This window comes from Narcine bancroftii, chromosome 6, assembly GCF_036971445.1.
Source record: "Narcine bancroftii isolate sNarBan1 chromosome 6, sNarBan1.hap1, whole genome shotgun sequence".
Taxonomy (NCBI): Eukaryota; Metazoa; Chordata; class Chondrichthyes; order Torpediniformes; family Narcinidae; genus Narcine; species Narcine bancroftii.
This window is the reverse complement of record NC_091474.1, coordinates 158645520-158660213: the sequence shown is the minus strand read 5'-3', so window position 1 is coordinate 158660213 and position 14694 is coordinate 158645520. Positions and strand designations below refer to the sequence as shown.

Here is a 14694-nt window from a genome sequence, read left to right as displayed (position 1 = left end):
GCAATAGTAATTCATGGTTACTTAAACAAACATTACTTTTAATTATCTTTAAACATGAAAACAGGATCAAACTTTAACTTATCACTATTAACTTAACCCCCTTCTAATTCTAAGCGCACGTGTATGTAATGTGTACATAAATTCAGAAAAGTTCTTTGATTCACAGTCCAATCTCACTTCTCACTCCTCACTGGTATCAGGCAATTCTTATACTGTGCACAGAATTTAACATTTATGAATTTCACCAGGCTTTAGTGCTTGAAAGGTAAATGGTTACCGCTCAGGAAGGTTCTTGTTGGTTTTCAGAGAGAGATTTGTTGCTCATTGGATACCCACAACAGATTCCTTCCAATCAGCCACTTCAGTATCTTGTCAAAGCAACTTGCCCCATCAGGGTTTTCCAGATGATAACCTCTTTATTTCAGGTCATCACAGAGTTCCTTTTTGTTTCCCTTATTTCAAGTGAAACATTATACAGCCAGCCATCTCCTCTTGTATGGACCACAAGGGCTTTGAACAGGCTGAACTAAGAACTCACACCTGTCTTTAAAAATGGGGTTTTAAACAAGCTGACCTGCTTGTCATGTTTCAGTCCCAGCTACTGCACTGTAGAACTGAATTCGCTCTCACACACAGAGAAAAGCCTGAATAACCTTCTCTGCTTGCAAAACCACATGATCTTCCTAGAATAGCAACTGCATTCAGACAGACTGCATCACCAGACTTTATCCGTTCATCTGTTGCTTTCCAAAACAATAATCCATTACTCCACAGTATGTCCAATTAACACCTCCTTGTGATGTTCTTGTAGACATTCTCCCAAGTTTTTGTAAAGGCACCCAGAGCCTGGACTGTCTGGCTTGAGCAGAGCTCTGGCATTTTAAATGAGATCTGTGTTGAAGTGTTTGTATCGTTTTGTGACCTACACTAAAAAAAAACCCACAATCTATCTCCTTTAAAACATAACTATATTCTCTTTGGCTTGGCTTCGTGGACGAAGATTTATGGAGGGGTAATGTCCACGTCAGCTGCAGGCTCGTTTGTGGCTGACAAGTCCGATGCGAGACAGGCAGACACGGTTGCAGCAGTTGCAAGTGAAAATTGGTGGGTTGGGGTTGGGTGTTGGGTTTTTCCTCCTTTGTCTTTTGTCAGTGAGGTGGGCTCTGCGGTCTTCTTCAAAGGAGGTTGCTGCCCGCCGAACTGTGAGGCGCCAAGATGCACGGTTTGAGGCGAGATCAGCCCACTGGCGGTGGTCAATGTGGCAGGCACCAAGAGATTTCTTTAGGCAGTCCTTGTACCTCTTCTTTGGTGCACCTCTGTCACGGTGGCCAGTGGAGAGCTCGCCATAGAACACGATCTTGGGAAGGCGATGGTCCTCCATTCTGGAGACGTGACCTACCCAGCGCAGTTGGATCTTCAGCAGCGTGGATTCGATGCTGTCGGCCTCTGCCATCTCGAGTACTTCGATGTTAGGGATGAAGTCGCTCCAATGAATGTTGAGGATGGAGCGGAGACAACAAGTGCCCACCGCTCAGTCCAAGAAACATAACTATATACAATATAAAATATCGTCACACTTTTCACCTTAAGCAATCGTTTACTAATCACAGAGCAACGGGAATACTTAAAGTGAGTGGAAAGAGAAGGGTTGAGAACTGTTCTCCATCCTATTTCATTGCATTCCAGAAATGTATGCACAGAGAAAACAACCCAAGCTTGTCCAACCTCTCAGCTGATATCCTCCAATCCAGGCAGCATCCTGGTAATTATTTTATACTCTTTCCAAAGCCACCAGATCCTTCCTGTCAGGGTGCAGCCAGAACTGCACACAATCCTCCAAGAGCAGCCTTTCCAAAACAGGACGTGGCTGCAACAGGACTTCCTTACTTTCATGCTCAATCCCCTGACCACTGCTGCCATTGGCCTTCATCTGCTTGGGGCTGTTACCTTAATCAAGGGCGATGGACTTGGATCCCCAGATCCCACTGCCCATTCACTGGAAAACTAAATCCCTTACATTTTCCTTGACATGATGTGAAGAAAGTCAATGTTTATAGCTGACAGATGAGGCAGAAATGTGAGAAAGACTGAAAGGGCCGGCGTATCTGCTCCAATGTCGCTTCCGCCCTTCTCTGTTCAAGTGACGTGCCTCATACTCACATCGCATCACCCCTGCAGCAACGCCCTTCACTCACACTTCCGACTTTTAGCAGCTGTGCCTCCCCGAGCGGACGATCCCGGCCTCTCCCCGCGAACAGGTCCTTGCATTGGTTTGAAGCCAAAATGGAAACGCGGGACAATACTGCCCATCAAAAAGCAGGGCAGGTCGGCGCGGACCCCGAGATCGCAGAGGCCGACTGGGAGGCTGCAAGGAAAACATTTGAAAGCCTGGCCTCGACAAAGTTCCGAACGGTGAGTATATCGTTGAAAGTTGAGCGGGGCGACCGACAGTCAGAGCCGAATTACTGCATGGTCTTGGTCAGGATGTGATCATGCTGCCCGCCCTTCTGCTTTCCGCCAGCCGAGATCTCAGTATGCCATCACCATCGCCGTGTCGTCTCGCTGCCTCTTTAACATGGTGGAGGAAAGAAAAATCTTCCAAGAGTTCGGGCTGGAGAAGTACGTGAAATATCAGCAGGATCACGAAGAGGAACTATTGCGCAAAGGACCAGCCTTCCCCTTAGTCAAGGTATTGCATGACCTCGTCGCCGCTCCTTCCCTGACCTCTCATCCCCTCGCCTTCCCTGAGCTATCCCCTCGCCTTCCCTGAGCTCTCATCCCCTCGCCTTCCCTGACCTCTCATCCCCTCGCCTTCCCTGACCTCTCATCCCCTCGCCTTCCCTGACCTCTCATCCCCTCGCCTTCCCTGAGCTCTCATCCCCTCGCCTTCCCTGAGCTCTCATCCCCTCGCCTTCCCTGACCTCTCATCCCCTCGCCTTCCCTGACCTCTCATCCCCTCGCCTTCCCTGACCTCTCATCCCCTCGCCTTCCCTGACCTCTCATCCCCTCGCCTTCCCTGACCTCTCATCCCCTCGCCTTCCCTGACCTCTCATCCCCTCGCCTTCCCTGACCTCTCATCCCCTCGCCTTCCCTGACCTCTCATCCCCTCGCCTTCCCTGACCTCTCATCCCCTCGCCTTCCCTGACCTCTCATCCCCTCGCCTTCCCTGACCTCTCATCCCCTCGCCTTCCCTGACCTCTCATCCCCTCGCCTTCCCTGACCTCTCTTCCCCTCGCCTTCCCTGACCTCTCATCCCCTCCCCTGATCTCTCATCCCCTCGCCTTCCCTGAGCTCTCATCCCCTCGCCTTCCCTGACCTCTCATCCCCTCGCCTTCCCTGACCTCTCATCCCCTCGCCTTCCCTGACCTCTCATCCCCTCGCCTTCCCTGACCTCTCATCCCCTCGCCTTCCCTGACCTCTCATCCCCTCGCCTTCCCTGACCTCTCATCCCCTCGCCTTCCCTGACCTCTCATCCCCTCGCCTTCCCTGACCTCTCATCCCCTCGCCTTCCCTGACCTCTCATCCCCTCGCCTTCCCTGACCTCTCATCCCCTCGCCTTCCCTGACCTCTCATCCCCTCGCCTTCCCTGACCTCTCATCCCCTCGCCTTCCCTGACCTCTCATCCCCTCGCCTTCCCTGACCTCTCATCCCCTCGCCTTCCCTGACCTCTCATCCCCTCGCCTTCCCTGACCTCTCATCCCCTCGCCTTCCCTGACCTCTCATCCCCTCGCCTTCCCTGACCTCTCATCCCCTCGCCTTCCCTGACCTCTCATCCCCTCGCCTTCCCTGACCTCTCATCCCCTCGCCTTCCCTGAGCTCTCATCCCCTCGCCTTCCCTGAGCTCTCATCCCCTCGCCTTCCCTGAGCTCTCATCCCCTCGCCTTCCCTGAGCTCTCATCCCCTCGCCTTCCCTGAGCTCTCATCCCCTCGCCTTCCCTGAGCTCTCATCCCCTCGCCTTCCCTGAGCTCTCATCCCCTCGCCTTCCCTGAGCTCTCATCCCCTCGCCTTCCCTGACCTCTCATCCCCTCGCCTTCCCTGAGCTCTCATCCCCTCGCCTTCCCTGAGCTCTCATCCCCTCGCCTTCCCTGAGCTCTCATCCCCTCGCCTTCCCTGACCTCTCATCCCCTCGCCTTCCCTGACCTCTCATCCCCTCGCCTTCCCTGACCTCTCATCCCCTCGCCTTCCCTGACCTCTCATCCCCTCGCCTTCCCTGACCTCTCATCCCCTCGCCTTCCCTGACCTCTCATCCCCTCGCCTTCCCTGACCTCTCATCCCCTCGCCTTCCCTGACCTCTCATCCCCTCGCCTTCCCTGACCTCTCATCCCCTCGCCTTCCCTGACCTCTCATCCCCTCGCCTTCCCTGACCTCTCATCCCCTCGCCTTCCCTGACCTCTCATCCCCTCGCCTTCCCTGAGCTCTCATCCCCTCGCCTTCCCTGACCTCTCATCCCCTCGCCTTCCCTGACCTCTCATCCCCTCGCCTTCCCTGACCTCTCATCCCCTCGCCTTCCCTGACCTCTCATCCCCTCGCCTTCCCTGAGCTCTCATCCCCTCGCCTTCCCTGAGCTCTCATCCCCTCGCCTTCCCTGAGCTCTCATCCCCTCGCCTTCCCTGAGCTCTCATCCCCTCGCCTTCCCTGAGCTCTCATCCCCTCGCCTTCCCTGAGCTCTCATCCCCTCGCCTCCGAGAAATGTTTCAGATGTTCAGGCTGGTCATTTCGGGAATGATCAGAGTATCTTCAACGACTGAAGCATGAACCTAATTTTGTACCTCCCCTTAGCCCTGAAAGGGAAGTTTGTGTGGGTTTTTCTTTTAGTGTAATGAATTCTTCCTTCTGCTTCGGCCGCAAGTTTGATTGAAATTGCTTCGGGGGTGGGGGGGGGATCTTGGAGAGCAGTTGAGATAACTCCGGCACTTGATTCCAAATGGAGGTGTATTCTGGGAGGGCTTCAGCTTTGTGGCCTGGCTCATAACTCACAGAGAATCTCTGATATTGGGGAGTACTTAATGCACAAGAAGCTATTCCGATGCCAGGCAAAAATCAAAAGGGCTTTGACAAGGTTAGGCTAACCATTGTGTACAGTGGAAAGCCTGTGGGATAAAAAGAGTTATTTATTTTGAATTTTCTAACCCTTACATCAGCCTGGCCAGAAGAGAAAAGGAAAAGGTTGAACTTTTCCAAGAAACATGAACAGAGGAAAGCGTTTTCATTATTACAGACTGGTTTTTCCTCACTTTTATAACATGTGTCTACCTCACCCTTCCCAACCAGGAATATCATCAACAGTACTGGAAGTGTGAGATAGGGAAGGGGTGGGGTCCCAGGCACGTAGAAATACAGCTTTAAAATGTTTAAAAGTGAAAATATAAATGGAAGTGATTTTCTGAGTTTATACATATAAACATGATGAATTTATAGATCCCTAGTATTGTAACAATCAAATCATTGCATTTCACTATGGCTGATTTATATGCAATCAATTTAAATTGGTTCCAAATCCTTAATAACTTTCCTAACAGTTGACTGCAGCACAGCAGCTTTTAAGGGAAGGGAGTTGCAGATACGCAATCTGTGAAGTGACTTTTGACCTTGTTGAAACCACCTAAGCTCTAATTTTTGAATGTTTCCCCCTCTGATTCTGGACCTTCATTAACATATATATTCTAATATAATTTTAAAATTATGAAAATAACAGAATGATGGTTTCCAGATTCACATATTGGTGGAGAGTAGGATAGACATTTTCCTTTGCAATCTATGAAAAATATTTTTTTCATGGTCCCTTGATTAAGGAACAATTAATTCGGTTGTGACCATTACAGAAATTAGAACAGAAATTAAAAGATAGTTAAAAGATAACAACATAAATGAAAATTGGAAAGTGCAGTTGGAAGCCCATCTTGAACAAGAACAATTATCCAACTACACCATTCTGTGCTGGAATGTCAGCAACTATGGATTTTAATAGTTCGAAAATCAAACAGCATTCACTATCTTGCAGAATAGAGAAATGTCTTTTGTTGGAATGTAATGAAGTTGTTTCTTCTAGGCTCTGGAAGCAGTTAATTTACGACTCCGTGAACTATACCCTGACAGCGATGAAATATTTGATGTGGTTCTGATGACTGACAACCATGCTCAAGTAGGAGTACGACTGATAAACAGTATCAATTACTATGGTATGTTCACAGAAACTTTGATGGACATCAAAGTTAATGCTGTAGGCCTTCTACAGATGTGTAAAGAACAAAAGGATAGCAATGGACAAAATTGGTCCTTGTGTATGCATGGAACCTAAAGAGACCATGGAGATATTAAGTGGATTTTTTTGCTCTATTTACTTGGTAGATGGGCACAGTCTAAAGAAGTAAGACAAAACAGCAGGCAAGTCAAGGAGCTGATATGGAATACAGAAGAGATGCTTGCTGCCTTGAGGCAAATAAAGATGAATAAATTTCCACAGCCTGACAAGATATTCCCTTGGACTTGAAAGGAGGCTAGTGCAGAAATTGTAGGGACCCTAGGAGAGGCATTTAAAATATCCGTAACTACATGTGAGATGCCAGAAGATTAGATAATAGCTAATGTTCCGTTGCTGAACAAAGACTCTGGGAAATTATAGGCCAGTGAACCTGACATCTGTAATAGATAAGTTACTGTACATAAGTAGTTGGAAAGACAAGGACTGTTAGGGATAGTCAATCTGGCTTTGTGCATAGTAGATCGTGTCTAACCAATCTTTTTGAGATTACCAGGAAAGTTGATGAAGAAAAGGCAATGGATGTTGACTATATAGACTTAAGTGAGGCATTAAACAAAGTACCACATAGGAGATAGGTCAAGCAGGCTCAGTTGCTTGGTATTCAGAATGAGATATAAATTGGATTGGACATTGGCTTTGCAGGAGAAGCTAGAGAGTAGGAGTAGATGATTGCGTCTCCAACTGGACATCTGTGACTAGTGGTGTGCATCAAGAACCAGTGTAGGCCCATAGTTATTTGTCATCTACATCAACAATCTGGTGATAATGTGATAAATTGGTGCCGATGACATTGAGATTGGGGGTGTAGTTGACAGAGAGAAAGGCTCTGGGTCAGCTGGAAAGACAGACTGCAAAGTGGCAGATGGAGGTTATCGCAGACAATATGAGGTGTTGCACTTTGAAAGGACAAACCAGGGTTGGAATTGCATGGTAAATGGTATGGGACTGTGAGTGTAGTGGAACAAAGAGATCTGGGAATACAGATACACAATTGCTTAAAGTGGCAGCAGGGGTAGATAGGGTCATAAATCGAGGTTTCAGCACATTTGCCATGATAAATCAAAGTATTTGAGTTCAGGAGTCGGAATGTTATGTTGAAATTGTATAAAACATTGGTGAGGCCAAATTTGGAGTATTGTATGCAGTTTTAGTCACCTACTTGCACGAACAATATCACCAAGAATGAAAGAGTGCAGATAAAGTTTACAAGGATGTTGCTGGGACTCGATGAGCTGAGTTATAAGGAAAAGTTGTACATGTTATGACTTTATTCCCTGGATAATAAGAGGAGATTTGAGAAAGGTGGTCGAGATTATGTGTAGATTATGGTATAAACGGGAAAAATGCAGATTTAAGAGGAACATTAGGGGGAGTGCGGAATAAGCTGCCAGCTGAAGTGGTGGATGCAGGTTCGGTTGCACAGTTGAGAAAAATAATGATTGGCATATGGGTGGGAAGGGTATGGAAGGTTATTGTCCAGATGCAGGTTGATGGGACAAGACTGAATAATAGTCCAGCATGGACTAGTTGGGCCAAAGGACTTGTTTCTGTGCTATAGTATTCAATGGTTCTGCTGCATGTTGTCTTTCCATCATCATCTATATAGTGTTCTACTGGTGCATTGTCTAAATACAGTGCAAGTTTCCTTCTTCCACTTGTTGAGGGAAAGTAACTGCATCAAAAACTTGCTCCTCCTATGGCTAACTCTCTGGGAGATTAATTTTGCCTTTGCACTCTTCTTAAATCATGGAAGTAGAGTAGAATCCCATTATAACGTGATAATTTGGGTCCAAAAAAAATCGCATCATGAAAAAAGCAGGGTCGAACTAAATCAGGGTTTCACTACTGTGTATTACATACACACATCAATTGCGGTAGCAACAACCCCCCTTCCCCTGTTCGTGGCAGCACTCACCCCCTCCCCATGCTCACGGCACCATTCCCCCCCCCAACTGTTCATGGCAGCACACACCAACCCCACCCCCCAACCTGTTCACTGCAGCACACACCATCCCCCCACCCTGTTCACGACAGCACTCACCATCCGCCCATTCGTGACCACCCACCACTGTTCGCAGCAGTACACACCTTCTCCCCCCCCCCACCCCATTTGCAGCAGCACACACCACCCCTCTCCCAACCCCGTTCGCACCACTTCTAAACATCCGCTGCACCACAGGGTGGCCACCCGTGGAAATGCATCTTTTAAAACTGGCTCACTTAAAGTCCTATCTCAAAGAACAGAATGCAGACATTAAGCGGCACATACCTTGCAATATATCGGAGTCCAATGATTCATCACATTATATTCAAATTTGTGTTAAATCAGGGAGCATAAAATTGGGGTTCATGTATAGTACCCCATGACACAAGTTGTTGAGAAGCAAAAGATATTCAGGATTGTGTCATAATATGGTTAAATGTTATTTAATTATGCATTGATCTTTAAAATTTGTTTTCAATGAAACAAAGGATAAATGTCTGAATTGAGAATAACTTTTTAATTGTATAGCTCTTGGGAGCATGTTCAAACATGTCACTTTGTGACCGGAACTATGTTAAGTATGAGAAATTTAGGTATCACTAAATTTAGATAGTTAAAGACTGGTACTTTTGATGTAAGAAGTTTGTGGAAACAGCATAATTATCCAAATATGTAAATTTTAATTTAACATTTAAGGAATTAAAAGTACTGTACATTGTATTAATAGACTATTGATGCAGTCTATAGCTATTTAAATAACTGTAAAATTAAGAAATGAAGAGGATGTACAGGCAGCATACCTATTGGGCCTCAACAACAAAATTGCAACAAAATGATACATGGCCACTTACAAATGCCAATTCTACAATCCTCATTTCTTTGCAATAAAGAAACACTAAAGCACTTCTCTTGAAAGTTAACCAACTATTATTAATATGGCAAGGTCACTTTTGGAACATTTACAGGATGAGTGATGTTCTGCGTTTCCCATCTTGTACTTTAGTGAAGTACCTGGTTTTGCCCATTGAAGGACATCTATGGTTGACAACTCCACATTCTATGAACACAGTCCAGCTCAAGTGTAAAGACCAATAGTTGCAACAAGAAGATCAGGCAACATACATAACTTGAGAGACTCTTGGGCTGACATAAATGGAAAACTTTTAAACATAACTTGATTATTTGGAAATATTGTTGCACAATCATTAAAACTTTTTCACATATATATGTTGCAGCAGGTTAGTTACTTTCAACTCTAGAATCATAGAATCACAGAAAACAGGCCATTTGGGCCTTCTAGTCTTTGCTGACCATTGTTCAGGCAATCCCAATAACCTGCTCCCATTTCATACCCCTCCAGATCTTTCCCATCCATGTATCTATCCAGTTTATTCTTAAAACTCAAGATCGAGTCCACACCCACCACATCAGATGGCAGCTCATTCCACACTCCCCATAATGTTCCCCCTAAACCTTTCCCCTTTCACCCTAAAACCACGTCCTCTCATATTTATCTCTCCTCATCTCAGTGGAAAGAACCTCTTCACATTTAGTCTGTCTCTGTAACTCAACTCCTGAAGACCTGGCAACATCTTAGTAAATCTTTTCTGCCATCTTTCAATGTCATTGATATCCTTCCTGTAACTCGGTGACCAGAACTGCATACAATATTCCAAATTTGGCCTTACCAATGCCTTGTATAATTTCAACATAACATATCAACTCCTATACTCAATACTTCAATTTATAAAGGACAAGATACCAAAAGCTTTCTTTACAATCCTGTCCACCTGTGACGCAACCTTCAGGGAACAATGTACTTGTATCCCCAGGTGTCTTTGCTCCTCCACACTCTTCAGTGCTCTACTATTTACAGTGTATGCCCTTCTTTGCTTTGCTCTTCCAAAATGCAATACCTCACACTTGTCTGCATTAAACGCCATCATCCATTTACTGGCCCACAAGCTTTGAAAATCTTCCTCACTGTCCACTTAAGCCTCCTATCTTTATGTCACCAGCAAACTTCCTGATCCAATTTACCACATTATCATCCAAATCATTGATATTGACCACAAACAACAGTAGTCCAAAAACAGATCCCTGAGGCACATCACTAATCACAGGCCTCCAGTCTGAGAAGCAACCATCCACTACCACTCTCAGTTTTCTCCCACACAGCCAATTTTGAATCCAGTTTACAACTCTCCTATGTATACCTAGTGTCTTAACATTCTGAACTAATCTCCCATATGGTACTCTGTCAAAGGCCTTACTAAAGTCTATGGAGACAACATCCAGAGCCTTTCCTTCATCTACCTTCTTGGTAACTTCCTCAAAAAATTTTACAAGATTTATTTAACCTATTATGCACAAAGCCATGCTGACTGTCCTGAATGAGCCCATGGCTGTCCAAATACCTATATATCCTATCTCTCAGAATTCCTTCCAATAATTTACCTATTACTGACAGCAGTCTCATGGGCCAATAGTTACCTGGTTTACTCTTCCAGCCTTTCTTACACATGAGCTACTCTCCAATCCTCCAGCACCTCTCCCGTGGCTAAGGACATTTTGATTATATCCATCAGGGCCCTGCAATTTCAACGCTTGTGTCCCTCAAGGTCCGTGGGAATATCATATCCAGCCCAAGGGATTTGTCAACCTTTAGTGCAGTAATTACCTTCTCCTCCTTAATCTCCATATGTTTTGTGACACTTCTATTTGTTTCCCTTCCATGCCAGATTTGTAAGTAAATACTGATGAAAATAACTGAGACTCCACACAACGTTGACCACTCTGTTCCTCTAGGTGACCAATTTTTTTTCCCTTGGTATCCACTTATTCTTAATATACTTGTAGAAACCCTTCAGATTCACCTTCACATTATGTGACTTGGTTCCCAAATTATAAACAGTATCATACCAAAAAATATCTCAATTTGATCATAATTTTCAGAGGGTATGTACCAGCTACATAGCTGTGATCAATACAGAATCACATCAAAACAAATAGAAAAATGCTGGACAAACCATTTGGCCAGGTAGCATTGACGGAAAGGGCTCACTCAATTAAAACCAGCAAAAGTCAGAAAGGCAAACAAGTTGGACTGAAAAATATTTGATCTAATATTAATAATGCTGATAAACCTGTTTAAAACCATTTAATAACCTGTGTGTTAATCATTGGTTATAAATGATCATATGCGGCACATTTTTTTCCATTTCAATGAACAGATAAAATTAATTTATTGTGAAGTAAGAGGGAAGATACAAGTTTTTTTTTAATTAATTCATTAATTTATTTTACTATAATTTAAAATGTTTTTGTGAAATGCTGAATATCATTCATCCATTTTCAACACAAACAGGTAATGGTCAAAGTTGCTAAAGAACTGGTGGTTGATTTATCCCTTAATTTCTTTGTTATAAGAGGAATGTGGGCACTGTTTGCAAGGCCAGCATGTAATCAGCATGTATTGCCGACCCTAATTGGTCTTGAGGGTTTACTGGCGAATCACTGAACAGTCTATGTGGTAAATGTGGACAGAATGCGGCATTCCTTTGGTACTATGTAAGTCAAACCCTGGGATCTGCTGTTGATGAATCCTTAAGTTGCATCCACAATGTGCAAGTGTTCTGTTTCCTAGATATGAAATTAGCGAGTCAAAGGCTTTACCCCTGATTTCTAGTTTTTCTCCCAGTTGAACAGGGATGCTCATTCGTAGCATTGATAGAAAGTCCCACAAAATGTCCCATCAAACGAAAGAAAGCAAGAAGCTGCATATTAACATACTGTGAGAGAAATCATCAGAGATGTGATTTAAATGGGTGTAGAAGTTGCAGGTAGTAAAGGGGAATAAGACTGCTAAAGAGAGCAAAATGTTGGAAAAGTGTGCTACTAAAACGAAAATGGGAGGTGGATTACCAGGTGCAAGGAGGGTCCTGTGTGGCATGGATGAACAGATCAATCTCCCCATTAAAACTTTTTAAACTTCCTGTCTGGGCTTTAACGGGCAAATAATTTGATTATCAAACCAAGGAGCAGTCGTTGACCTCCTGCTGAGGCCTTCTTCTAAAATTACAGCTCTTATCCAAATGACATAAATAAATAAAACACACTGTCAGCAAAGTCTTTGAAATAAGTAACTGGTCCTGATTGTTAGTTAAAATTAGGGCTTGTGTCTCACTCTGAGTGACAGGTGTGGCTTACATTCCTGCCCTTGCCCAGAGACACATGTAAATTAATTAATCAGCACTAAAGGGTGTGACCTTGAAAATGGAATGTTCTGAATCACTCGTTTTTACCATCTAATGTGTGTATTTGTGACTTTAATAATTTTATAATGACATAGTAATAGTGAATTTCAGCAAATTTCCTGAAGAGGATCTCATTACATATTATTTGATTCCATCTTTTCTCAAACAGGATTAGCAATTGAAAGATTCTGTATGACAGGTGGAAAAAGTCCAATTGGTTACCTGAAAGCATACCTTACCAACTTGTACCTATCAGCAAATCCTGAGAAAGTGGGGGAGGCAATTGAAGAAGGTAAGGACCCAACAAAGTAATTCACAACAGGATTAAATGGTTTTACAAGTTGATTTTTTTTAATAAAAGAAAATAGCCTTGGCTTCAGCAGGACAGCTACTGAGAAGTTGAGCTGTTATGGTTCAGATGGAAATGTGTATTCTATGCAACAAGATTATATGTAAGGATTGAATTAATCTCATTCTGCTTAAAAGTTTTGGTAAAAATAATCTGTTCTTTGGTCTTTCACTTCTGTGTTTATTTTGTTTCTATTTAAACTTTAATTATGAGAGAATTATTTCAAAATAATATTGAATCTTTTCAATCTGGTTTTATTTCAATTATATTTAAAAAAATAAGAAAAACAAAATATAAGTGTAATTTCAGTTACCAATTAATTTCATGACCAGTAACAGGCCATTTCAGCCCACAAGCCCGTGCTGTCCAATTTACACCCAATTAACCTACAACCCTGTAATGTTTTGAATGGTGGGAGGAAACGGAGCCCTGGGGAAAACACACGCAGACACAGAGAACGTACAAACTTGCAAACAGCGCAAGATTCAAAATAAGAATTGGGTAATGGTATGTGTATTATGCTTTGAAATAACCACACAAAAAAATAAAATTGCATGCAGCACATTTTTTGGCCAGAATTTTTCTCTGAATCCATGCCAATTCCTAATGTAACCTTGGTGGATGGGGTGGGATGAAGAACTCTTTCTGGAAGACTCTCTCAATTGTTTGGCTTTCCCTGCTTCTTTAGAATTTGGTAGCGGAAATGATCAACGCGTAGATAAGATGCATTGAAGTATGAATTGCTGAAGTAAGGTAGTGACCAGTGTTTGGATTTTATCAGTTAACAGGGCTGCACAGTTGCATAGCGCCAACGACGTGGATTCGAATCTAGCGGTATCTGAAAGATTCTCCCCATGTCTACGTGGGTTTCTTCCAGGTGCTCTAGTGTCCTCCCCTCCTCCAAAGATATATGGGCTTTGTATGTTAATTGGTGTATTTGGGTGGCATGGGCTCGAGGGTCGGAAGAGCCTGTTACCATGCTGTGTGTATCTGTATATATTTTGTTAAAAATATTCCTAACACTTGCAAAAAATGTTAACAAGCATCTATTTGGTGTAAAAGGTTCTTAAAGTTTGAATTATATATTTTTGAAATTCATCACATGAGCAATTTGTGTAGACCAGTGGTTTTCAAAATTTTTCTTTCCACCCACATACCACCTTAAGCAATGCTTTACTAATCACAGAGCATCTATGGAATAGGGAATATTTTTAATTTTTTAAAATTTTTCACACTATGAACCATATTAACCAAATACACACAAACATTTCCCTCATGAATATACACAGTGCCCTTTTCCCCCCTCCCTTCCCTCCCTTCTTCCCACCCCTCTCCCTACCCACTAAACATTCGACATATACAATACAATAAACCCATTAAACAATGTCATCACACAATGAAAATAAACAAGAAAATTGTGTCATCTACTTTTACACACTGGGTCAGTTCATTTCGTCTTCTCATTCTGTCATTTTAGGGGGTTGAGGTCCGTGGTAGGCCCTCTCTGTTGTGTTCCATGTACGGTTCCTAAATTTGTTCAAATACTGTGATGTTATTTTTTAAATTATATGTTATTTTTTCCAATGGAATACATTTATTAATTTCTATGTACCATTGCTGTACTCTCAGGCTCTCTTCTGATTTCCAGGTTGACATTATACATTTTTTTGCTACAGCTAAGGCTATCATAATAAATCTTTTTTAGTGCTTCATCCAAATTGAGGCCTAGTTCTTTACTTCTTATATTACTTAGAAGAAAGATCTCTGGATTTTTTGGTATGTTGCTTTTTGTGATTTTATTTAATACTTTATTTAGATCTTCCCAAAACTTTTCCACTTTCT

General features: G+C 43.4%; 1 protein-coding gene across 1 annotated transcript in view; it reads left to right on the top strand.

Annotated features, from left to right (window-relative positions):
• Nucleotides 1-2167: 2167 nt before the first annotated feature.
• LOC138736647 (cytosolic 5'-nucleotidase 1A-like) overlaps nucleotides 2168-14694 on the top strand; it is a 29803-nt gene continuing 17276 nt past the window's right edge. Inside the window, exons 1-4 of the mRNA XM_069886477.1 lie at nucleotides 2168-2412; nucleotides 2522-2689; nucleotides 6051-6180; nucleotides 12673-12795. Coding sequence (XP_069742578.1) covers nucleotides 2284-2412; nucleotides 2522-2689; nucleotides 6051-6180; nucleotides 12673-12795 — 550 coding nt within the window. The 5' untranslated portion in view covers nucleotides 2168-2283. The remainder of the gene's footprint in view (nucleotides 2413-2521; nucleotides 2690-6050; nucleotides 6181-12672; nucleotides 12796-14694) is intronic.